Source organism: Oncorhynchus clarkii, chromosome 19 (genome assembly GCF_045791955.1).
Source record: "Oncorhynchus clarkii lewisi isolate Uvic-CL-2024 chromosome 19, UVic_Ocla_1.0, whole genome shotgun sequence".
Taxonomy (NCBI): domain Eukaryota; kingdom Metazoa; phylum Chordata; class Actinopteri; order Salmoniformes; family Salmonidae; genus Oncorhynchus; species Oncorhynchus clarkii.
Genome location: NC_092165.1, coordinates 31,561,680 through 31,587,252, shown reverse-complemented (window position 1 = coordinate 31,587,252; position 25,573 = coordinate 31,561,680). Strand labels below are relative to the sequence as shown.

The 25,573-nt window shown below is 41.2% G+C and overlaps 1 protein-coding gene across 5 annotated transcripts in view; it reads right to left on the bottom strand.

Annotated features, from left to right (window-relative positions):
* Positions 1-25,573, bottom strand: part of LOC139375039 (mirror-image polydactyly 1) — a 107,758-nt gene that overhangs the window by 62,049 nt on the left and 20,136 nt on the right. For 2 of the 5 annotated variants that reach the window (XM_071116409.1, XM_071116413.1), the window contains exons 2-4: positions 18,248-18,339; positions 7,323-7,410; positions 6,272-6,351 (exon numbers count right to left, since the gene is read on the bottom strand). In XM_071116409.1, coding sequence (XP_070972510.1) covers positions 6,272-6,351; positions 7,323-7,410; positions 18,248-18,339 — 260 coding nt within the window. The remainder of the gene's footprint in view (positions 1-6,271; positions 6,352-7,322; positions 7,411-18,247; positions 18,340-25,573) is intronic. The other 3 variants (XM_071116411.1, XM_071116412.1, XM_071116410.1) reach the window with 2 other exon arrangements.

Sequence of the window (25,573 nt, the reverse complement as noted above, 5' to 3'; positions counted from 1 at the left end):
GATTCAGTTTTTCTCCCAAATGTAGCGACAATTTGTTGTCTGTTAACCAATCTCTAACAAAATGCAATTCCTTACTCAGGGTCTCCTCTATGTAAACTGTATCCTTCCCTGATACCAGTATGGCTGAATCATCAGCATAAAGCAGGAGTTTGAGCTTTACTGTATCTGGCATATCATTAATGTATATAAGAAATAAGAGGCCCTAAAATTGATCCCTGTGGTACTCCAGAGGATATTTCTTTGGCCTCTGACAGAACAACACTAACATTACATACTTGTGTTCTGTTGGTCAGATAAGACCCAAACCAATTAATTTACAACATTTAGACCCATGCATTTCAGTTTCATCAGGGGAATATCATGGTCCACAGTGTCAAAAGCTTTCTGCAACCTGTATATTTCCCCATCTCACTTTCCTGCTTGATGTGGTCAAAAAGGTGGATAAGGCAAGTATCCGTGAAATGAGCTGTTCTAAAGCCAGATTGGAGTTCATAAAGAAGTTTGTGCTCGAGAAGGTATCCTTCAAGTTGATTAAAAACTCATCTCTCAACAACTTTGGATAAGGGGCTGAGCATCGACACAGGCCTGTAGTTTCCAATATAGGGTCACAATATGCGTTATCATTTTAGCAGTGACACAAGCACCATCCTTTATGAATCTTGCAGGAAGGCTCTCCTTTATGAATCTTGCAGGAAGGTTATCCAGCCCAGTTGCTTTGTTTGTGCTCAATAAGCATAGTAGTCCTCTGTTACCATGCACAGCTCCAACAAATCATTTGTGATACCTTTGCTATGGTAAAAGTTGTTAAATTAAAGACTGGCCATAGTGTCCAGAACAGGTCGGTAACTTTTTAATCAGAGATGAGGCTATAGTGGTAAAAAAAGGTGTTAAAATGATTTGCAACCTTTTCCTGGTCATGGAAAACATCAATATCCAGGCCAATACTACAAGATTTTACCTTATGGGGAGTTTATGAGCCAATGTCCTTTAACATGTTCCACAGTTTACGAGGCTGGTGTAAGTTCTCATTAACAGTGTCTATGTACTTTAATAATGCCACTTTAATAATGTTTACATATCTTGCATTACTCATCTGATATGTTTATACTGTATTCTATACTATCTATTGCATCTTAGCCTATGCCGCTCTGACATTGCTCATCCATATATTTATATATTCTTATTCCATTCCTCTACTTAGATTTGTGTGTATTAGGTATTTGTTGTGGAATTGTTAGGTATTACTTAGATATTGCTGCACTGTCAGAACTAGAAGCACAAGCACTTTGCTACACTCGCAATAACATCTGTTAACCATGTGTATATGACCAATATAATTTGATTTGTATTGTTGGGATTTGTCCTTATCCATTTTGCTGGTTTCTACAGTTAATATAACCATAATAATCGTGTTGTAGATTTGTCCTTCTGAATTTGGCCAGGTAGCGATCCCGTTCCCTTATGAGGTCTAAGATCTCGGAAGTGATCCATTTCCCTGACCGCTGTTTGATTTGAATTTGTTTCACTGGAGCCAGAGAGTCGAGTGCAGACAGAAAAATATCTTTAAAAAGATACCAAGTTTGATCAACATCATCACAGTTTAGTACATGAGACCAATCCAAAATTCCAAGTACTTCTACAAAACGTTCCTTTCATAGACCGTACCTTCATGTGGTTATTACCTGGCTCAAGTAGGATTTTGGATTTCTTACGGGTACAGTACTTTACCATATGATCACTAAAACCAATATTTAAGATTCCTGACTGACAGACTTTCTCTTGATCTGATAGAATAATCAAATCCAAAGTTGATTTACTGTCAATTCACACCTGGGTTTGGCTCAACAATCAGTTGTTTTAGTCCAAATAACTGATCAAAGTTGTACAGAGCATTTAACTTTTCTTGGGTGATAAGTGCACATTGGTATTAAAATCGCCAAGCAGAAAACATTCCCTATCAGCAAATACATTGTGATCACAGCAATTCGATTCAAGTAAATCATATACATTATTATGCTTAGGAGGCCGATAGCACACGCCAACAAGTATGGGAGGACATTTAGGAAGAAGTATATGTACCCATGATGAGTAGGGCCAGCAGCCTTTGCTTGCAAAAACGTCTCCTTTTGGAGTTCCTTTCCGGCTCGCTCCTGATACCACAGGAAACACCACTCTGCTTGCCATCTTTTAATAATCGTACAGGCCATGTCATTAATAGCTGTTTGGCTAGCAAGACTAAGTGTTTTAGCTACAGCCCAAATGTATATTTGAGCAGAGGAGCTGAATACATTTACATATCAGGAGTGTTTGGTGAAGGGTGGGTAAATACCAATGACGTATATAAACCCTGGAATGCTGATGCTATGTATTGGCCAATGAGAGGCTTTGAAGCCATCGGTCGGCCATATTGGCACTCCCCAGAAGTATCAGTCCTCCATAGGAATGAATGGAATTCTACAGTCTTTCAATTAAATGTTTCAAGGACAAATTTACATTTATTTAAACATTGTTTACATTAGCACTTAAAAATGTTTAACTTTAAGGGATTTTAAAAATATTTTTAAAAATGTTATCTTTAGCTTACATAATAGAATTTAAAGTATGGATTAAGGTGTATGTAATAAAATACATGTGGCATAACAAATGTAGACATTAGTAAATGCATTTCTATAGCTTCCAAAATATTTTATTTACAACGGTGGGGGGAGTGCCAAGATGGAGGCGCGGTGGCTTCAAAACAGCACCCCCCTGTCAGTCATCTAGTGTACATATAAATCAATGGGTAAATAATCTGTTTATCGCTCATTGTCATTCCAACCAGTTTATCTAAATAGTGGCAGTGCCATATGACTTCGGACGGTCTAGGTAATGGTTATTAGATGGCAAAGTGACACCCTAGCTGGAAGTGATTTACACTTGCAAATAAATGTTTATGTATCGCATGGAACAGCATTGAAACTAAAGCAAGTGGGTAAACAGGCAGGAACACCCAGGCTCTGAAATCTGCAGTCATTTACACAGGTTTCCAAATACTGAAGTGAACAAAATATTCCTATAATGTGCAATTACAAACACAGATACAGTGGGGCAAAACAATATTTAGTCAGCCACCAATTGTGCAAGTTCTCCCACTTAAAAAGATGAGAGAGGCCTGTGATTTTCATCACTTCAACTATGACAGACAAAATGAGAAAAAAAATCCAGAAAATCACATTGTAGGATTTTTAATGAATTTATTTGCAAATTATGGTGGTCACCTACAAACAACCTGTAACTTCTTCTTTAAGAGGCTCCTCTGTCCTCCACTCGTTACCTGTATTAATGGCACCTGTTTGAACTTGTTATCCGTATAAAAGATACCTGTCCACAACCTCAAACAGTCACACTCCAAACTCCACTATGGCCAAGACCAAAGAGCTGTCAAAGGACACCAGAAACAAAATTGTAGACCTGCACCAGGCTGGGAAGACTGAATCTGCAATAGGTAAGCAGCTTTGTTTGAAGAAATCAACTGTGGGAGCAATTATTAGGAAATGGAAGACATACAAGACCACTGATAATCTCCCTCGATCTGGGGCTCCAAGCAAGATCTCACCCCGTGGGGTCAAAATGATCAAAAGAACGGTGAGTAAAAATCCCAGAACCACACGGGGGGACCTAGTGAATGACCTGCAGAGAGCTGGGACCAAAGTAACAAAGCCTACCATCAGTAACACACTACGCCGCCAGGGACTCAAATCCTGCAGTACCTACCCCTGCTTAAGCCAGTACATATCCAGACCCGTCTGAAGTTTGCTAGAGAGCATTTGGATGATCCAGAAGAAGATTGGGAGAATGTCATATGGTCAGATGAAACCAAAATATAACTTTTTGGTAAAAACTCAACTCGTCGTGTTTGGAGGACAAAGAATGCTGAGTTGCATCCAAAGAACACCATACCTACTGTGAAGCATGGGGGTGGAAACATCGTGCTTTGGGGCTGTTTTTCTGCAAAGGGACCAGGACGACTGATCCGTGTAAAGGAAAGAATGGGGCCATGTATCGTGAGATTTTGAGTGAAAACCTCCTTCCATCAACAAGGGCATTGAAGATGAAACGTGGCTGGGTCTTTCAGCATGACAATGATCCCAAACACGCCGCCCGGGCAACGAAGGAGTGGCTTCGTAAGAAGCATTTCAAGGTCCTGGAGTGGCCTAGCCAGTCTCCAGATCTCAACCCCATAGAAAATCTTTGGAGGGAGTTGAAAGTCCGTGTTGCCCAGCACCAGCCCCAAAACATGACTGCTCTAGAGGAGATCTGCATGGAGGAATGTGCCAAAATACCAGCAACAGTGTGTGAAAGCCTTGTGAAGACTTACAGAAAACGTTTGACCTCTGTCATTGCCAACAAAGGGTATATAACAAAGTATTGAGATAAACTTTTGTTATTGACCAAATACTTATTTTCCAACATAATTTGCAAATAAATTCATTAAAAATCCTACAATGTGATTTTCTGGAAAAAAAATTCTCATTTTGTCTGTCATAGTTGAAGTGTACCTACAGTGCCTTGCAAAAGTATTCGGCCCCCTTGAACTTTGCGACCTTTTGCCACATTTCAGGCTTCAAACATAAAGATATAAAACTGTATTTTTTTGTGAAGAATCAACAACAAGTGGGACACAATCATGAAGTGGAACGACATTTATTGGATATTTCAAACTTGCAAAATTATTCAGACCCTTTACTTTCAGTGCAGCAAACTCTCTCCAGAGGTTCAGTGAGGATCTCTGAATGATCCAATGTTGACCTAAATTACTAATGATGATAAATACAATCCACCTGTGTGTAATCAAGTCTCCGTATAAATGCACCTGCACTGTGATAGTCTCAGAGGTCCGTTAAAAGCGCAGAGAGCATCATGAAGAACAAGGAACACACCAGGCAGGTCCGAGATACTGTTGTGAAGAAGTTTAAAGCCGGATTTGGATACAAAAAGATTTCCCAAGCTTTAAACATCCCAAGGAGCACTGTGCAAGCGATAATATTGAAATGGAAGGAGTATCAGACCACTGCAAATCTACCAAGACCTGGCCGTCCCTCTAAACTTTCAGCTCATACAAGGAGAAGACTGATCAGAGATGCAGCCAAGAGGCCCATGATCACTCTGGATGAACTGCAGAGATCTACAGCTGAGGTGGGAGACTCTGTCCATAGGACAACAATCAGCCGTATATTGCACAAATCTGGCCATTATGGAAGAGTGGCAAGAAGAAAGCCATTTCTTAAAGATATCCATAAAAAGTGTTGTTTAAAGTTTGCCACAAGCCACCTGGGAGACACACCAAACATGTGGAAGAAGGTGCTCTGGTCAGATGAAACCAAAATTGAACTTTTTGGCAACAATGCAAAACGTTATGTTTGGCATAAAAGCAACACAGCTGAACACACCATCCCCACTGTCAAACATGGTGGTGGCAGCATCATGGTTTGGGCCTGCTTTTCTTCAGCAGGGACAGGGAAGATGGTTAAAATTGATGGGAAGATGGATGGAGCCAAATACAAGGACCATTCTGGAAGAAAACCTGATGGAGTCTGCAAAAGACCTGAGACTGGGACGGAGATTTGTCTTCCAACAAGACAATGATCCAAAACATAAAGCAAAATCTACAATGGAATGGTTCAAAAATAAACATATCCAGGTGTTAGAATGGCCAAGTCAAAGTCCAGACCTGAATCCAATCGAGAATCTGTGGAAAGAACTGAAAACTGCTGTTCACAAATACTCTCCATCCAACCTCACTGAGCTCGAGCTGTTTTGCAAGGAGGAATGGGAAAAAATGTCAGTCTCTCGATGTGCAAAACTGATAGAGACATTAAGGGGGCTGAATAATTTTGCACGCCCAATTTTTCAGTTTTTGATTTGTTAAAAAAGTTTGAAATATCCAATAAATGTCGTTCCACTTCATGACTGTGTCCCACTTGTTGTTGATTCTTCACAAAAAAATACAGTTTTATATATTTATGTTTGAAGCCTGAAATGTGGCAAAAGGTCGCAAAGTTCAAGGGGGCCGAATACTTTCGCAAGGCACTGTATGATGAAAATTACAGGCCTCTCTCATCTTTTTAAGTGGGAGAACTTAAAACAATTGGTGGCTGACTAAATACTTTTTTGCCCCACTGTACATACAGCCAGCGTAGCGCTCAAGCACTGAAGAAAGACATCCATTTACAAAATGCTATATTTTGTGTCTTGAATGATAGGAAGAAGAATTTAAAAAAAGGTCAGATACCTTGTGGCCAGTCTTTGTCAGGTACCTCTAGTACAAGTTGATTTGATGTTGTGCCCAAAATGGCTCCCAAGTCAGTACTTCTGAAATAAAGCAAAATAAAAACTTAAACTGATGGAACGAAAGGTGAAATTCTGAAGAAACTTAGATGAAGAATTCAAATGAAACAATTCAAAATATACTCAAATGAATTCAAAATTATTTTGAATCTACTGCTAATATCCATTAATATTGCAGTGCATGGATGGGTATGGTAGAATTTATAGCTGAGCATGGCCTGAGCTCAGATGTTCAAGTGGGCCACTGCTGTAGCTAACAGGGGCCACGTTCCAAACGGCGCCCTACCTACATAGGGCTCCGGTCAAAAGTAGTGCACTATATAGGGAATAGGGTGCCCTTTGAGACGCAAGCAAGGACTTGACAGGTGAGTCGTGGGGTCAGGGAAAAGAGAGCTCATCACTGTCAACACTGTCACAGCAGCATGACCTTCCCAGTGCTAAGCCTGTAAGCTACGGCAAGCAAGTCTTAACCATCTTTAAACTGGGAAAAGTCTCATAGCATCCTTTTTACAGGATGTGGTAGCTATTTCTAATCTTTTTGTGGACATTTACAAACAGCATTGAGTCTGAAAGAGGGCGTTGTTGAGAGAAATAAAATGCTCTTTGAAGACAAGGGTGCAACGAAAATCATGTTAACACAATCGACAATGCGGGAACAAAGGTACCTAACACATTGACATAGTGTACAGTGTACACACTCCCCGTACAGTAGCTAATTGTATTCGTATCCCATTTAGTTTTCGCATTCAACTGAGGATGAACAAACTAGAAGACTACGAGCTTGTATTTTTAGCCTTTGTAGCCAACATTCGCTCAGGATTTAGAACACACAAGTCGACAAAGAAGAAGTCATTATTGCAGCGAGTCGTCACAGTAACACTGATAAACATCCCGTAATATTATAACAAACGTTTTTTTGTCACGTGGGTGAAAAGCCATACCCAAACAATGTCAGTACATACGAGCGGAGGAGAATAATACGACGGCATCTTTACCCAAGTTGTGGCAGCGTGGTCTCTGAGCGTTGGTGCCTTACTGGGGAGGGCAGTCTTTGTTTCAGCTCCTCATTGACTTTAGGATTAGCTGAAAATAATATAGAAATGGATATGATTCATTTAAAATCAGGAAAAAGGCATTTCGTTGGAGGCACCGAAGCATACACTTTACAGTACATTAGCCTAGAGGAAAGGTTAGTATTAATTATAGCCTGTCAATATGATCTCAGGGGTACCTCTGCTGCAGAGAGAGGATCTTTAATAACCTCCCTGAGTATAGCAAAACAAGACCGACATCTTTCATTTGCAGAGTGAAATGGTGCTTTATTTAAGTCATCTCATCATCTACCCCCTAGCTCTCCACTGCGTACCATTGCTCTAACTAACAGTTTATCAAGGCACTAATGTATGCCGGCAATTAACAAATCATAATCCCGTCACGCAGATAATATTTAATGCTTTTAGTTATCAGGAAAGTAAACAGTCATTTAATACTGCTCAAGCCCCGTATCAGATCCTCCTTGCTCGTTAGGAAGCCCCACCAATTAAAGTTCAGCCTCTACTCAGGTGTAATTAAAGGATGGCTGTTAAATTGGTTCCGATAACTGCAAGTTAATTCATAAGCAAGCAACAAATACACTGACTGGAAGCAATTAAGGGAACCATTGACATTCACTGTTTGGGGGAGGGAGCAGGAAGGGAGCCTGTTGCTCTTAGACAGTGTGTGTGTGTGTGTGTGTGTGTGTGTGTGTGTGTGTGTGTGTCTACTGTAGGAGAGGGCTACCATCTAGTGGTGACGGGGCTAAGACAAAAGACAATTAGAATACACCCACTGCAGTAAGCGACTTCAACAGAATCCTTCCAGATGCATCATGGGAGCTGGGCTAGCATTCTGAAGGTGGGGCAAAGAGGCACAAAGTGGTTTCTATTGTATGAACCATATAGATATTGATAGATATACAAATCACTTTAGAATCTCCAGAAAGTGTCTCTATCCTTCTCTTTAGGGTATACGGATGGCCCAAAAATTGTTTCTAGAAGAGGGCTAGGGTTGTTGAAAGACAGATATAACAAGGCATATGAGTTTGTGGGTCCACAACCACTGAGAGTTTAGGTGAAGAAGGAGACCTAGAGACAGATCCAGGAGAGGAGGGAGAAAGAGTGAACAAGAAAGAAGTGGGAAAAAGAGAAAGCTCTTGGGAGGTTGGGTGCTTGGCGGGTGGGTGACCTCTAGGGCAGATGCCAGTGGAACGTTATCCCTGTGTTGTAAGCCAGCACACACTGCTCACACACTGCTCACACACTGCTCACACGCTATTCAGCTCTGACACGGTGAGGCGTGAACGGACAACTGGCTTTTTGTGGGAGAAACAACAGGGCTCCATTAATCCCAGTGATAGACTCTGGGCAAAAGCTAGTCTTTTGGGGGAGGATTTGGTAGAAGGAGAGGGACTTTTGAGCCGGTACGGCTGGTAGCAGTGGTAGGTATGGCTCAGGAGATTGGTAATCCTTTAACATGAACATGAGAAAGTAGCTTTGATAAAGGAGAAGCAGAAAAACAGAGCATACAAACCTGACCTTTTGATGTTCTCATCATTTTGGTTGGGGGGGGATGAAGGAACCGAGATGGGATTGGAACGGCAAAGGGCGCAGCTCGACAAAATACAAACTTGAATCATTGATTGACGTGGGTTTCCACACAGTGAATCACCAAACAAAGCCTTAATGAAATATGATCCAATAATCCATTCCGCCCCCAAAAAGAGACTTTATTTCTATCCTTTCATAGAAGTTTTGCACCACGAGATGAGAGTCTGGGAGTTGCTCTTTTAAAGCTTAATGTTGCACTTGGAGGAGGTTATGTGGGAGATACAAAGACCTGCCTATTAATGAATAAATGTGAACCAATCAATCCAATCATGATTCACAGTTATATTATGGTCATTCTTTGTCAAGGTCATTATTTCCCACAAGCAAGGTTGGGCACTTTTTAAAAATGTATTTCAGAAATAGTATGCATGTTGATCAATCATGTTACAAGTGCCTGGTATGGTCAACATAACATAATTGGGTGCTTAAAGAGAACCCTAACTCAAATTGTAAACTATCCCGATTCATGAATTGGATTAGAATTCATATACTAGTGTTTCAATTAAGTGATGTTTAAGAGACAAACAGATGCCTGCAATTGAAACAATGGTGAAAGAGTGCTGGTTTAAAATCCATGACAATAGCCTTTAAATGATGAAACCAGCTTTATCCGGCATTTCAAACTTTTCTCATTTTCTTTGTCCTTTCCTGTCTTTCTGTGATCTTCATATTCTTGCCTTGTAGACTTTGAGCTAATTGCCTCTGTGGGCTACTTATTATTCATGTACAATTATTGCAGCGTAATGTCTTTAAATCCTTTTAAATGACCATTCATGCATCGCATTCATTGAAAAAGCCTTTGAAGTCTGTCAAAGATGGAATTCTTCAAAAAGAAATATCTAAGCCCAATCTCAGTCAACCAATACCGGGTTTTGCATTCCCCCCACTCACCCCCTAATATAAACAAAATTCCATTAATTTTTTAAGCTGCATTTAATACATTTTCCGCGGCAAAAGTTTCCAGATTCCACAGTCATTTGTATTCCAGCTGACTTGATGAATATTAATAACAGTGTTATCCTGATTAAATGGGCTTCATACAAAATCCCTGTGAATCCTCTAGCTCAGGCTTCAAATCTTCCCACTATTCTTTATGAATTTTGATACAGACATTAATCTGGAGAGGAACTTAAAGCAGGTTTAATTGTGCAGCGGCGTGCTTATGGTTTTTGGTCCAGTAAAATGCAGATGGATGGAGAATGTAGTAGGTGGTTAGGTAAACATACATCTTATATGGCATGGAACACTAACACCCAGAGAAGGCACCTGCTGAGACAGTTGATTGTTATGGGCTGCCTGTTCCAAGGCAGGTGATGGACTTGACTTCCCTGGGATGAAAAGATTTGGATACATTCTTCCTATTTTGCTCCACAAAAGGCCCATCTATGGCATGTGGAATTGTTTTATTAAATGTGTTACACTTTCATTTATGTAGTTTATTGATTTGACTATTGCAATAACAGTGTGGTTATATAGTTTACATGTATTATTCATGCTAAAAATACAAGAAATGCAACCAATTTCTCATTTGAATCAACTGGTATGGAATCACTAGTTTTTCAAATACTGTACAAGTTTTATGTTTACCATAAAGAAATAAGTGAAAGCTAACCGATTCTTTCTGAAACTATCAGGAGACATAAGCCTAATGTGCCGATAAAATAAGAACCTTTTTAGAACAACAAAGTTAGACAATTATTGGGGGGTTTAAGTCATTAATCCAAATGATGGCAAAGAGCTTTTCTCAAACTTTCAACAACATTTCACTCAAAACTTCCACAAAGGGTTCTTACATAGGTCTACATGCCAGTGATACATATTTGGACATGGGGCTATTATTAAAAGAAAGCGAACAGGTCATTTGTAAAGGGTCTTTTAAAGAGAGGCGAGTACAGGGTGGAATTCCATGACATTAATAGGCATGGACAATGAAGCACCGAGCCAGCCAGGGCACATTTCAGCCTTTATGCAGTAACTGACCTTAGCACCTTTCCATTTCATAGTTCATCCACCGTCAAAACTGACAAAATGCTGAATAGACTGGTAAAAAAAAAACACTCAACTTGAGGACCTCTGAAGGGACAAATATTGATCTGTGTGTAATATTAGCCATTCCCACAAGATAAATGGAGGGCAAAGAGAGAGCAGGAGGTGTGTGAGAGGCGAACAAAGAGGGAACACACAATGGCCGACCACGACGAGTGATGCAGAGCTTTCTGTTGAGGTCGTTTCACAGCCGCCAGTGTCCTGCCTGAAACGGTGACATAGCTAGTTACATTTGTTCACTTTCAAGTGATATACATCATAACATAACTATGTTCTAAAGCTAGATAGACGTGTGGCTACAACTTCTAAGAGAACTCGAGATTGCCGAGCGAATGACATTTTCGTCATTGTCTTACGTCAGACAGCATAACTTTGTTTGAGGTACTAGTGCTGTGTACAAGTGATGCCACCTTTCAGGAGACAATGCATATTTGTTGCCAAAACAATGTGCTAAGTTGACAAAGGTAAACCTCAGACAACACCACTACCACGGTGCAGGCAGAGAGAGGTCACCTCAAATAAGTACTGATGATGAACCTGCGTCTCATCACTCTTACAGAACTTTTCCCCCCTCAAACTTATGCTGCTACGTCAAAGTGAAAGACTATTGGAAAGTAAAACTTTTGGTCAAATAGTTTACATCCACCCAGTAGAGCTGCCCTATTAAACCACCTCACTAATCAAGGTGTGTGAATGTGTGCCTACACCCTGATTAGGACTATACCTGGGCTTAGTGCCTCTCTGATGTTAGACTGGGAGCCCTGAGAGGAAGGATATTGGACCACGAGATCTCTATCTATCGGAGGCTCAGCCTCAGTGATAGTGATAATTGAATTGAGCCCTGGGGAATGTATGGTGAAAGCCGCACCACTGCAGATCCTCCGCAGGATGGATCCAGTCTGGGTGGCAGTCTGTCAACAGGACAGGAAGCGCTGATCCTCCAGCATTAGGGGGGGGGGGAATGACCTGCAGAATCAGCCAGGATGAGTGCCTCATTTTCACAAAGATCCAGCTAATTTTTGTCGAGAAAAATCTGGGAGCCGGGAGGCTTGGGGGGAGCCAAGGAAGCAAGCCCACCCTTCCCAATCCCTTGTAGGTGTGACAGCTGTGTAGAGTGAATAGCTTAGAGCACGAAACCCTGCTGCAGACTGCTAGATCAGCCCCTGAATATCTTATCTCACACTCAGGAGAGAAAAAGGCATCGCTCTGTCTGATTGTACTTACTGCATAGTATCCCTGGTTGAAAACGTAAAGGTGATCCTAAAGCCTCTGCACATAAAGTGACTATGAGAAATAGTGAACCTGTTTTCACAAGGGCTTTATGAAAAATGATGCATAGCCTCAGTATGTAGGCCTAGGAAAATGATACGGGATTTTTTTGAGACGTTGGGCCAATTGTGCGCCACCCTATGGGACTCCCAATCACAGGCCGGTTGTGATACAGCCTGGAATCGAACCAGGGTCTGTAGTGACGCCTCTAGCACTGAGATGCAGTGCGTTAGACCGCTGCGCCACTCGGGAGCACTGACAACCAGTGACGAAAAAGCCAAGATTAATGTCTGAGGTAAAATTCAAAAGCGGTTGCATTTGAATCAATGTGAACGCTGTCTAATAGCATTTATCCAAACACACCATTTACACAGTGAATCGAGCTTGGCTAAAAGTACATGATAACACAAACCCATCATAGTGTGTCTGGCCTTAGTCACTATAAAGGACTTGTTTAAATTCTTAATACTGTTGGACGAATGAGGAAGACAAATCTTATCAGCTAAGCTAACAAGAGTGCAAATACAGTGCAGATAATCAGATTTCTAATTATTGTCACTCACATCATCCAATGTGCTTATTTGAATTACAGCGATCACATGTGATTATATATTCAATGCTTTGGGTTTAGCAGAGGCTTTATTGGGAATGTAAAGCCTGAATAATGACGATCTATCAAGCATCAACCAGAGGGCTAACTACTCATCAGCACTCAGCAAGACAGACATACTCCATTGGATCCCTACCTAAAATGTCTAGATCTAGTTAGCCAGGATTTCTAAACCGTTTGTATTCCAGAGCACAACAAACTAGCTTTACATATGGCACCATATTCACTTGCGACTAGGGAGTATATTAGGCTCAAGTCAAAAGTAGTGGACTTTAGAGGGGATAGTGTGGCATTTAGGACTCATCCCTGGTCTTTCCTTGCTTACCTTACCCTAACACTAGCACTTCAGAACAGACTAAATCTGTGTCAGACAACCTCGGCTTATCCATAAGTAGATAATACGTTCCGGCATATTTGGCTACATTAGTTCTTGTTGGGAAATGAAAATGTCATTTTTCCTTCACATTCTCTATTGGAACGCTTGTTTCACATAATTGATCAATTGACCATCAAAATCCTGATATTTTCATGAAGATAATGAATAAATGATGCCAAACAATGGGAATAAATTCAGGATGGGTCAGGAGACTCAAAATACTTCTAATATGTAATTATATGGTTGTAAGTGCAAAAGTGTTATGTTGTGTCATAGTAACAACACCAAACAAAGCCTCATTGTAACCGACAGGCTTGTGAAACTTGTAAAGAGTGGCGTGTCACAAGAACGGACATGTTATTAGTCACTCTACAGAAACTACTGAGGAGGGATAGGTGGGTGGGTCCGCCTGCATTCAGGAGTCAACTCAGGGTCACATGACGTGGCCGGGCTTTGACAGGCAGTTTCACATCCTTACCTTCTTTTCACCTTTCCCTCTATACCTGCATGGTGCAATATTGTGACATCCACAGGTTAGGGTAAATTGAGTTCTTTATGCAACTGTTAGGCAGCACTAAATTACTCACTACTACAGGACTAAGTTTGTAGTACCCTCAATGAACATAATTTGTCCAACTATTATTTCATCTGCTTTTAGCCCCACAATCCATTAGTCACTACATTTCAATGTGAGGATTCACAATACACACAAGTACACACACAATGATTATTTTAGGAGGACTTTAAGGAGGACTTTATACTGGGGTGTTTTCTTTTGTTAAGAAAATCCCTCTACTAACATGCTTATAAACAGGAACCTTTGCTATGCGCTAGGACGGAATCCAAATGAAGCGCTTTTGTAAAGGATGAGTGATGCTCTGGCTTCGACCTGTCCTTCAGAACAACCAGCAGGAGACAAGTGGCCCAGCTCTAGAATCAACACTCAGCCAGCATCCTAAACGCCACCCTACACTCTACATAGTGCACTACTTTTGACCAGAGCCCTACCATAGCCAAAATGGCACCCTATTCCCTGTGTAGGGAATAGGATGCCTTTTGGGAAACAGCCTCAAACATTCCAGGATTCTTTCCAAAGGAAAAGGGAAAAGGTTTCAGTGTCTAAGATGCCTTTCTATAAGTTGTAGTAGCTAATAATAATGATAAGGGGAGGAAGGGAGGTGGGGTTTAGGTTACAAAAATATTCAAAGTTGGATTTAAATACATGTTTTCCTAGCTGTCAAAACTGCCATTGTGCGTTGCAGAGCTCCTCTGGGGGGTGAATGTGGCTGTGGGTTGAGCACAACCAACCAATCACACCTGGGTTCAAATAGTATTGGTTTCATTTCAAATTGCTTGACTGAGCTAGCCTGGCACAATGGAACCAATGGGATAGTCCCAAAGAGTCCAAACACCCCTGGTATTCCAGGCAAGCTCAATCAACTACAGCTTAAAGCATGTGAAAGAAAAACAATACTATTTGAACCCAGGTCTGACAGCAGCAGCACAACCAAGAGGTCCTCATTAGCACTTGATGTTTGAGCACGGGTCACAGCAGTGACCGTTTGTGCAAAGCCAGCCCTGTTTGTTTTGCTCTATGGTTCATAGGCGGTCATCAGGTGTGTGATCACAATTGAGGGGGACTTGCAATGCAGCATTTGCACAACATTGCTGCAATGTTATTGAGACCGAGCAGAGACTAAACAATAGGCTGATTTCCTGGTGAATTATTTTAAATTCCTTAACAAGGCATTGGACTGGACACCATTCCCTTCCTGGCAGCTGGCTAAAGTTACAACAGGGTATCCATCATCACCAGAGATGCTTCATTTTAGAAGCTACCTTCAATAAGGAAGGTTAAGGCTATATTACACATAACTCAATAATTAAGATGTTTCATTTAGTGAACCACAAAAATATCCAAAACCTGTACAACAACAATGTGTGTGTGAGTCTGTGTATGTGCTGTGGTCTCTCCCAGATCAGAATAATCACCCCAGGCACCGTTTTAACAGTGCCCACCCTGTGTCTATTCCCTAAACCAACACAGGGAGACAAAGAGGGACAGAGGCTGAGAATCCCTGTGCCTGCCTACCGCTCAGAGTGAGACCACCCACTTAGGAAGCGGGGCGGCCTGTTAGGCCACACCACACTCAATTCCAAGGATTTCAGGACTTCAATCAGACCCACATGGTAGCCCAAACGTGCCGATAGCGCGCCTCTTGCCCCGGTGGAGGGGGGAGTCAGTGAGAGGCTGGGTGGGTGGGTGTTGGAGGAACATCGCAGAGGGTCGTGAATGATGGGGGAAGACTAGAGACCAAACGGTTTCTTCCACACCGCTACCAGCTGCTGTTAGTATCACTGACCCAATGGGTTTAAACACTACATTTCCTGCCTGGGAGACTGATGCTAAGAGCGGGGGAAGTAGGAGGGAGTAAGGGTTAGGGCAGAGGTCGATCCACCTGCTAAGAACAAAGCTCTCTGGGACTGTAGCTCTTCTCTCCCTGTTCAGACAGCCAATTCAACTCCCTAGGAAACTTCACATTGTTTGTTATTTGGCGCCGGGCTTGAAGGCAGGCTGCACTTTGAATCCTCCGTGGGAGAAAAAGCAGTCAGCAGACAGATGGATACACAGGAATTAGACATACCAGACGTGAGTTCAAAAAGCTGTCTTCTGGATGCTATGTGTTTCAGTCCAGTGTAATGGTAGCACGGCCACTTGACTTGGAACAGAGCTAGCTACTTCGCTGGGAAATGTTAGACTCTCAAATTCATACAGAGCTATGATTTCATATTGAACATCCACTTATCGGTGGTCAAGGCAAACACATATTTATTCAATTTACACGAATAATAATACATAATAAATAGGGCAGGCCTAAGCAGCATTTCCTAACTACCCTTAGAAAAAAGGCACAATTATTTTGGTCTCTGATAACCCATATTTATTAGACAGCAAATTCTCTCCATTTGCAGAACATGTTAAGTTTTTTTTTGACAAGTAGGAACAACTCTGATTATTTCTGACTGTTGCTTAACTATGGATGGACACATAATCATCTGAACGAACCGTGTGATAATCCTCAAAGCATATGCATGTCCAAGATTCAGACAAGTTAGGATATTTGACACCCATGGTTCCACCTGCCTGAGTCAGTCTCATTAAAGTGAGTCAGACAGACCCACGTAGCAAAGTGTTTCTTGTTTTAAAGAGAATCAGGGATTTGTCTTCGTGATGACGAACGGCTGCGAGTAGGATCTGAGAACTGAGAGCTCAGCGCTGCTCGCAGACACAGGCTCTGTAGGAAAAGGTTAATAACTAGAGATTAAATGAACCCCTAAAGACAGATTAGACTTGATTGAGACACTGTGACGGTTTCATGTCTCACAGAGGTTGAAACACAAGAGGCTGGGACCTAGGAGCGAATCTGCCTGTCATCCTTGTATGCTTTCTTTATCTGTGTATGTCCACCAGTGTCTGCTGGGGTCTGATGGGGTACCTGCAGGGGCTCAGGGCTGACATTAATGTGAGCCACAATGCCTCCAGGTGTAGTTTTTGACAAGGTACCGGTCACAGACAAGCTGACACGCCTTCCTCTAAGGCTCTTTATATATTAATATCAGGATTTGTGTTGGGCTACATCTTGCTCCAGTCGTTGGGCTCCACCCTCCTGCACTAGGATGTTGTAGGACAAGCAGAGCTGGAGCAGGATACATCTGCATATCAGTAACGCAACGAACCTGCCACTAGGTCAAAACAGCTTCAATTAACATAGAGCGCTTACCGTTGGGAATTGTCCTATTCAGCTGTACTAGCCTCTACTGTAACAGGAAAATGCATAGGCTACCAGCCTTGGGGCAGTTCTTGATTGCTGCAGTAGCTACTACCTGTTTTTGTCCCCCACCAGTCCTGCAGCAATCCCCTATGCCTGATAACCACTGGTGGTTTCTCTATGAATGGACAACATTTATCATTCAAACTACTTTTAAAAAAACACTTCACACTGTCATGAAGATGAACACTGTCAAATGAGGACTACCAGCACAACATCTGTGGATTAATAGGATCTACAATAATGAGTAACAGGCCTAAAGGTTTTGGAAAATATGGATGAAAATATTCATTTAAGTCAAATAAATTGTACTAAAAGGTTTTTGGCAAACGTATTTGTTATGGTGTTCAGACTGTCTATGCCTATGGCTCCCTGTTTCCATTCTATTTATTTTGAAGATTAGCAGCGAACCAAGGACAATGCAACTTTTTGCATTTGAAGAGAGACTTGATATATTTGTCAATAAATGGAATAGGCTAGTTCAGAAAACATATATGTCAGTCACACCCACAGTTTAGAGCACTTCAATAGGCTTGAAAAAGGTCTAACTTCACTTATTACGTTTTAGAAAGGATGGTCCAACTCCGGCTCAGTTTTTCTTCCTGCCAAACTTCTCAAACAATGATTTGAAATGGCAAGTGTGCCCTCTTGAGGAGAGACTTGGGTCTAACATTTCTCCAACAGCGCTTTGTGGTAATTCCTTCCAACCCATCACACTCTCTTCTGAATACATTACATTTAACACCAAAATCATCCGCACAAGATTCAATTCTTACACACGTTGGTCTCTACTGTCAAAAGGAAAGGACGGTTTCTCAGAAGCCTTAGAAACTCCGTGGTGAAATAGAAAAATGCACAGTGGTTGAGTTGAGGACTTAGAACTGCTGTTATTAGGCTACACTTCAGAATGTGTTCTTGACTCCCTTATGAAGTGGACTCACTATAAACGCTCTGGTTGTCTTGCACCTTATCTTAACAGAACAATTCAATCTTTATAGAACAACATACTGCAACGTTTCCAGACTGGCTTATCCTACTTGAACATTCTGCTACACATCCACTCTCACAAAAAGTCGACAATAACAACAGGGAAATCAGTATCTGACATAATAACTAGAATACATAGTTGAACATTTGTATTTACCTTTGTACATATCAACGAGGGAGTCTTTGAGTTCCTTGCTGTGTGTCCATGACAGACTGCGTTCCTCTTCACTCTCAGAGAAGCAGCTCTCCCTGGGAATGAATGAGAGTTAACTTGTTTGAATGTTAGAATCTCCTCTGGGTTTCATGCATTCTGTTCGAAGAGAAGATTCCCAGACTAGTTCAGTTCAACTGTTTTGAGACTTCACTAACTTCCTCTCAGGGGATTTTATGTGGCAAATCAAGCAGGTCATATGCTTTTCAGATTACGGCGTCTGACTAATCTCCCTCACAATGTGCCCTCCTGACTGAGGTGGGGGGCCTCAGATTTACAACCATGCTGCTCTTATAATTTCAGATGACATAAGGAAATACTAGCAGCACTTTATTTGAAGGACTTGATAACACATTAATAAGACATACATAACCATTATGACGAATTCTCATGTCAACAGCCGGACCGATATGTTTTTTGGGGGCCCGATACCGATTTTATGGGGGACAAAACTTACTGATACCGATATACTTTGCATTCGGAAAGTATTCAGACCCCTTGACTTTTTCCACATTTTGTTACGTTACAGTCTTATTCTAAAATGGATTAAATAAAAACAATTCCTTATCAATCTACACACATTTTTTTTTTTTATAAAACAATAAAAACACCTTATTTACATTAGTATCCAGACCCTTTGCTATGAGACTTGAAATTGAGCTCAGGTGCATCCTGTTACAACTGATCATCCTTGAGATGTTTCTACAACTTGATTGGAGTCCACCTGTGGTAAATTCAATTGATTGGACATGATTTGGAAAGGCACAAACCTGTCTATATAGGGTCTCACAGTTGACAGTGCATCAGAGCAAAAACCAAGCCATGAGGCTTGGGCATTGAAAATGGGTCGTGGATGGGTATTCCAGCATGCCAATGACCCAAAACACACGGCCAATGCAACAAAGGAGAACCTTAATGACTAGGAGAAGATCTGCAAAGAGGAGTGGGACAAAATCCCTCCTGAGATGTGTGCAAACCTGGTGGCCAACTACAAGAAATGTCTGACCTCTGTGATCGTCTGACCTCTGTGGGGTCAAATACTTATTTCCCTCATTAAAATGCAAATCAATGTATAACATTTTTGACATGCATTTTTCTGGATTTTTTTGTTGTTATTCTGTCTCTCACTGTTCAAATAAACCTACCATTAAAATTATAGACGGATCATTTCTTTGTCAGTAGGCAAACGTACAAAATCAGCAGTGGATCAAATACTTTATTCCCTCACTGTAAAAGTTACATAAAAAAAGAAAGAAAGTTTGGAACCACCAAGACTGATCGTAGAGCTGGCCTGCACGGCCAAACTGAGCAATCGGGGGAGAATGGCCTTGGTCAGGGAGGTGACCAAGAACACGATGGTCACTCTGACAGAGCTCTAGAATCCAGAAGGACAACCATCTCTGCAGCACTCCACCAATTAGGCCTTTATGGTAGAGTGGCCAGACGGAAGCCACTCCTCAGTAAAAGGCACATGACAGCCCGCTTGAAGTTTGCCAAAAGGCACCAAAAGACTCTCAGACCATGAAAAACAAGATTCTCTGGTCAGATTAAACCAAGATGGAACTCTTTGGCCTGAATGCCAAGCGTCACATCTGGAGGAAACCTGGCACCATCCCTACGGTGAAGCATGTTGGTGGCAGCATCATGCTGAGGGGATGTTTTTCAGCAGCAGGGACTGGGAGACTAGTCAGGATCGAGGCAAAGATGAACGGAGCAAAGTACAGAGAGATCCTTGATGAAAACCTGCTCAGGACCTCAGAATGGGAAAGGTTCACCTTCCAACAGGTTAACAACCCTAAGCACACAGCCAAGACAAAGCATGAGTGGCTTCGGGACAAGTCTCTGAACGTCTTTGAGTGGCCCAGACAGAGCCCGGACTTGAACCCAATCTATCATCTCTGGAGAGACCTGAAAATAGCTGTGCAGCGACGCTCCCCATCCAACCTGACAGAGCTTAAGAAGATCTGCAGAGAAGAATAGGAGAAACTCCCCAAATACAGATGTGCCAAGCTTGTAGCATCATACCCAAGAAGACTAGAGGCTGTAATCACTGCCAAAGGTGCTTCAACAAAGTACTGAGTAAAGGGTCTGAATACTTATGTAAATGTGATCCGTTTTTTTTATTTATTAGCAAACATTTCTGAAAAACTATTTTCGCTTTGAAATGATGGGGTATTGTATTTAGATGGATGAAAAAGTAAAGAGGTCTGAACACATTCTGAAAGCACTGTATATCGGTCAGGCTTTATCAACAACCACAAGTTTATCTTGTATTATTAGCTTCCCTCTCTCTTTGAGCATTGTCTGGTCTGTGTTATCTGAGAATAGAGGTGTCACATTTCAAGAAACCGAGGTATCACATTTCAAACATAACAAATTATCATTAGCCTTTATACTTCAAGTTAATCCTAAAACTCTTACCATTCAATATAGGCTAACAGTTAGTAATTATAGATCATTGCCAATTTCCCAACACTTTGGATAAGCCTACTTGTATGACAAGAATAAGTGTCTTTATGGATTTGAAGTTAACTGCAACTACTTAAATTCTTGATGGCACTTCACAAAGTATTCAAAACTACAATCAAACATTAAAATAACCTTTAATCAATCTGACAGTCAATTTTAGGCTATCATTTCTACATTTGCTGAACCAACCATGATATCAACTCAGAAGACAAGTAGGCTGCCTAGCTGTAACAAAAGTAGGCTATTGCAACACGTGAGCTGTGGTACTTACTTCACCGAGAGCTCCTTTTTTAAGCTTGATATCTGGTGCTTAGCTCTTTGCAATGCATTTCTAACATCGTAAGCTCTTATTTTTGTAGCCATCAGCCAACTGGAATTCCACCTGGGTGCTGTAGTGACACTGAATAGCTACTGTTCTGGGCACCTCAGTTGCAATTTGATACATATCCACGACTACACGTCTCACAGCATCTTAAAAGAACATCCTGGTCAAAATGTTTTATCAACTCAATTCACCTGTCATGAACAGCCAATGTGAATGACGCATGCACCCTGTACAGTTGAAGTCAGAAGTTTACATACACTTAGGTTGGAGTCATTAAAACTCGTTTTTCAACCACTCCACACATTTCTTGTTAACAAACTATAGTTTTGGCAAGTCGGGTTAGGACATCTACTTTGTGCATGACAAGTCATTTTTCAACAATTGTTTACAGACAGATTATTTCACTTACAATTCACTGTATCACAATTCCAGTGGGTCAGAAGTTTACATTCACTAAGTTGACTGTGCCTTTAAACAGCTGGGAAAATTCCAGAAAATTGTGTCATGGCTTTAGAAGCTTCTGATAGGCTAATTGACATCATTTGAGTCAATTGGAGGTGTACCTGTGGATGCATTTCAAGGCCTACCTTCAAACTCAGTGCCTCTTTGCTTGAATCATGGGAAATCAAAATAAATCAGCCGGGGCCTCCCGGGTGGCACAATGGTCTAAGGCACTGCATCGCAGTGTGCCACCAGAGACTTTGGGTTCGAGCCCAGGCTGAAGTCCATGGGGCGATGCACAATTGGCCTAGCGTCGTCCAGGTTAGGCCGGTAGGGATATCCTTGTCTCATCGCGCACTAGCGACTCCTGTGGTGGGAAGGGCGCAGGGCACGCTGACCAGGTCGCTAGGTGCACAGTGTTTCCTCCGACACATTGGTGCGGCTGGCTTCCGGGTTGGATGCGCGCTGTGTTAAGAAGCAGTGCGGCTTGGTTGGGTTGTGTTTCGGAGGACGCATGACTCTCGACCTTCGTCTCTCTCGAGCTCGTACGGGAGTTGTAGCGATGAGACAAGACAGTAACCACTAACAATTGGACACTACGAAATTGGGGAGAAAAAAGGGGGTAAAAGAAAAAGAAAATCAGCCAAGACCTCAGAAAAACAATTGTAGACCTCCACAAGTCTGGTTCATCCTTGGGAGCAATTTCCAAGTAATTTCAAAATGCCTGAAGGTACCACAATAGTACGCAACACCATGGGACCATGCAGCCGTCATACCGGGAAGGAGACACGTTCTGTCTCCTAGAGATGAATGTACTTTGGTGCGAAAAGTGCAAATCAATCCCAGAACAGCAGATGAAGATGCTGGAGGAAACAGGTACAAAAGTATCTATATCCACAGTAAAACGAGTCCTATATCGACATAAGCTGAAAGGCCGCTCAGCAAGGAAGAATGCTTGGGGTCATTGTCCATTTGGAGCTGCCATAAAAAAGCCAGACTACGGTTTGCAGCTGCACATGGGGACAAATATTGTACTTTTTGGAGAAATGTCCTCTGGTCTGATGAAAAAAATTCACCCAACTTATTGTGGGAAGCTTGTGGAAGGCTACCTGAAACATTTGACCCAAGTTAATACTTTTAAAGGCATTGCTAACAAATACTAATTGAGTGTATGTAAACTTCTGACCCACTGGGAATGTGATGAAATAAATAAAAGCTGAAATAAATCATTCTCTCTCTACTATTATTCTGACATTTCACATTCTTAAAATAATGTTAACTTATATGTAAACTTCCGACTTCAACTGTATGTGTACCACAACCTCACTTACAGCTCTCTGGGCTCTCTCTCTCTCTCTCTCTGAGGTACTAGTTTGTAAACACAACAAGCTCTCACAGTCTCACTGCAGTATTAGACGTTTATCCACGTTTATCCAAATGCCAAATTTCGAAGCTGCTCCAAACGTCAAATTTCAAAGTGTTTTTGACACCCTGGCAGGGTTTCCATTAGGAAAATGTGACGCCTGACAACGTAACCGGGAAGATTTAAATTTACAAGCCATTTGGGATATTTACCGGAACCATATGCATTGGGTGCATAACCCATTAGGGCATTCATCCACAGAGCTTAGAATGACACTGCTCAGAAATCACATTTACATTATGGTAATACATTTTAACAGAACATGCAACTCATGTAACAAAGCAGCCAATAAAATGTAATTTTCAAACATTTGCCAAAATGCAATTCGCGGGAAAACACCATTCTAAACTGCGCACCTGATAGCAGTTCCATATGTGACAGAGATGAAAAACTTAGAAAGAGGGGGAGTCTAATGGCATAGTTGTGGGTCCAAGAGGGAACTAAATTGAAATACATTTGCCAAAATGATCAATACTCGTATATACAGAAACAATTAAAATAATTGAAAATACTTTACCAGAAAGCATGACTTAACCACAGAGGAATCAAGGACCATTAGCTCATTTAAAAAAAATAGCTGTGGATTATTTCAAATCACAAGATCGTATGCCTATTTGGGAAGTCTGTAATTTGGGCATCGCGCGTGGCAATAGGCCTAGCTGATTATTGAGTTGTGGCTGTCAGTGAACAGCATCTAAAATATGTGTGAAGATAATGTGTCAGAGTATAATTTAAAATGTTGAGACAAGAAGAAGGGGAGGGGTGTGCGGCGAAGATATGGGGGAGTCTCTCTCCGGAATGGCCTTAACTGTGTCCTGCTCATTCATTGATTCATTGTGTGAATTGTGCCTTTTGATTTTGATCAGTTCCCCATCACGTCTCCAGTAGTAAATGTAACGTTAATCCCCATCATTTGGTTACATTCATTTCTGTCAATGCATCGATTAATTAGTCATTTACAGTTTTCATTCTCAGAGTGGAAACGTTGTTTGCAGAGTTCACAACCTTCTACACTTTCGAGAAACAAGTTTTGGTTTATTTCATAACCATCATCATTAGTGATGCACCGATATGAATTTTTTTTCCGATACCGATATCCAATATTTTCCTTGCCAAAAAACCTGATACCGATATTTAACATTTTTTAGGCCTTTTAATCATTCTAGTACAGTTAAATAGAAAAACACACACATGGACGCAGCGGTCTAAAGCACTGCATCTCTGTGCAAGAAGCTTCACTACAGTCCCTGGTTTGAATCCAGGCTGTATCACATCCGGCCGTGATTGGGAGTCCCATTGGGCGGTGCACCATTGGCCCAGCGTCGTTCGGGTTTGGCTGGGGTAGGCCGCTATTGTAAATACAAATTTGCTCTTAACTGACTTGCCTCGTTAAATAAAAGTTACACACACACACCAAAAAGTTATTTTGTTGGCATTTACGTATGTCCCCATTACCAGTAAAACATAATCAAAACCTATTTCTTTCACATACTTGATGTGCTGTTTCATTGTTAATTTCTTCAGTTGTTTCATTCTCAACCAGGATCTTTCATACTATGGAAAGCTGTTTGGGTCTTTCCGTGTCAAATAACACTATTTGACGTGTCAAATAAGCTTGTTGACCAATCAGGACCTGAATATGACTGCACGTCAAATAATAATTTAATGCGTTCATTCATTTTTTACGTAGTTATTACACATTAATTACACTATCACTCGTATTTCATATGTCACAACGATTCATCGATACGTATGCTATGATGCTGGTAAAGTTTTATCGCGCACCTACAGTGCTGGTCATAAAAAAAGCTAGCTCGCTCATGGATGCAAACAATGTTGTTCCCCAAAAACATAGCAAAACGACATAGCAAAACAACATCTGTTTCAGTAGCTATAGTTAGCTAGCCTACTATATAGCTAGGTGTCATCATCTAAAATAACCCTAATTTATAAGACAGTTCGTATTTGATTAATGGTGGTCGGACCCATCTATGTGAAGTTAGCCACAAGAAGGATTAGCCACAATAGTGGACTTTGTGGTTCGCCTTCAAAATAAAAGCACATCATTGACAGTGATGCAAATGAAAACAAATAGTAAAATTATGCCAGAATTGAATATGCATGCTAAACAAGGTTGGAATGTTGTTATATAAAATCAACAAAAGATAATAATTTGTTAATTTGACAAAAATCTGTTGAAATCACACTGGACGTATTAGACTTTAGAATTGCATTGGGGTCATACTTATTTCACTGTACAGCCTTACCTATGGATTGTGGCTCAATGACATGGGGTATCAGTCTACTCAGTGACACCCAGAGTACATTAGCTATTATGCAACTGAAGCAACTGTGAATTGAGCCACATTTATTGTCAACTTATGTGTATTGAACACTATTCCCGAAGAAAAACAATACTGCGTGGATGTTTTGGAGTATGATAACTCTGAGGAGGACATTGGGAAAAATATATTGGGTATTGAGTAGACTGATACCCCATTTCATTGATCCCCAATCCTTAGGTAAAGCTGTACAGTGCAATATCAATATCAATACACACAATAGTGATTTCACAAATTCACAGTCCCGCCAATAAGAGCTACAACGCTAATAT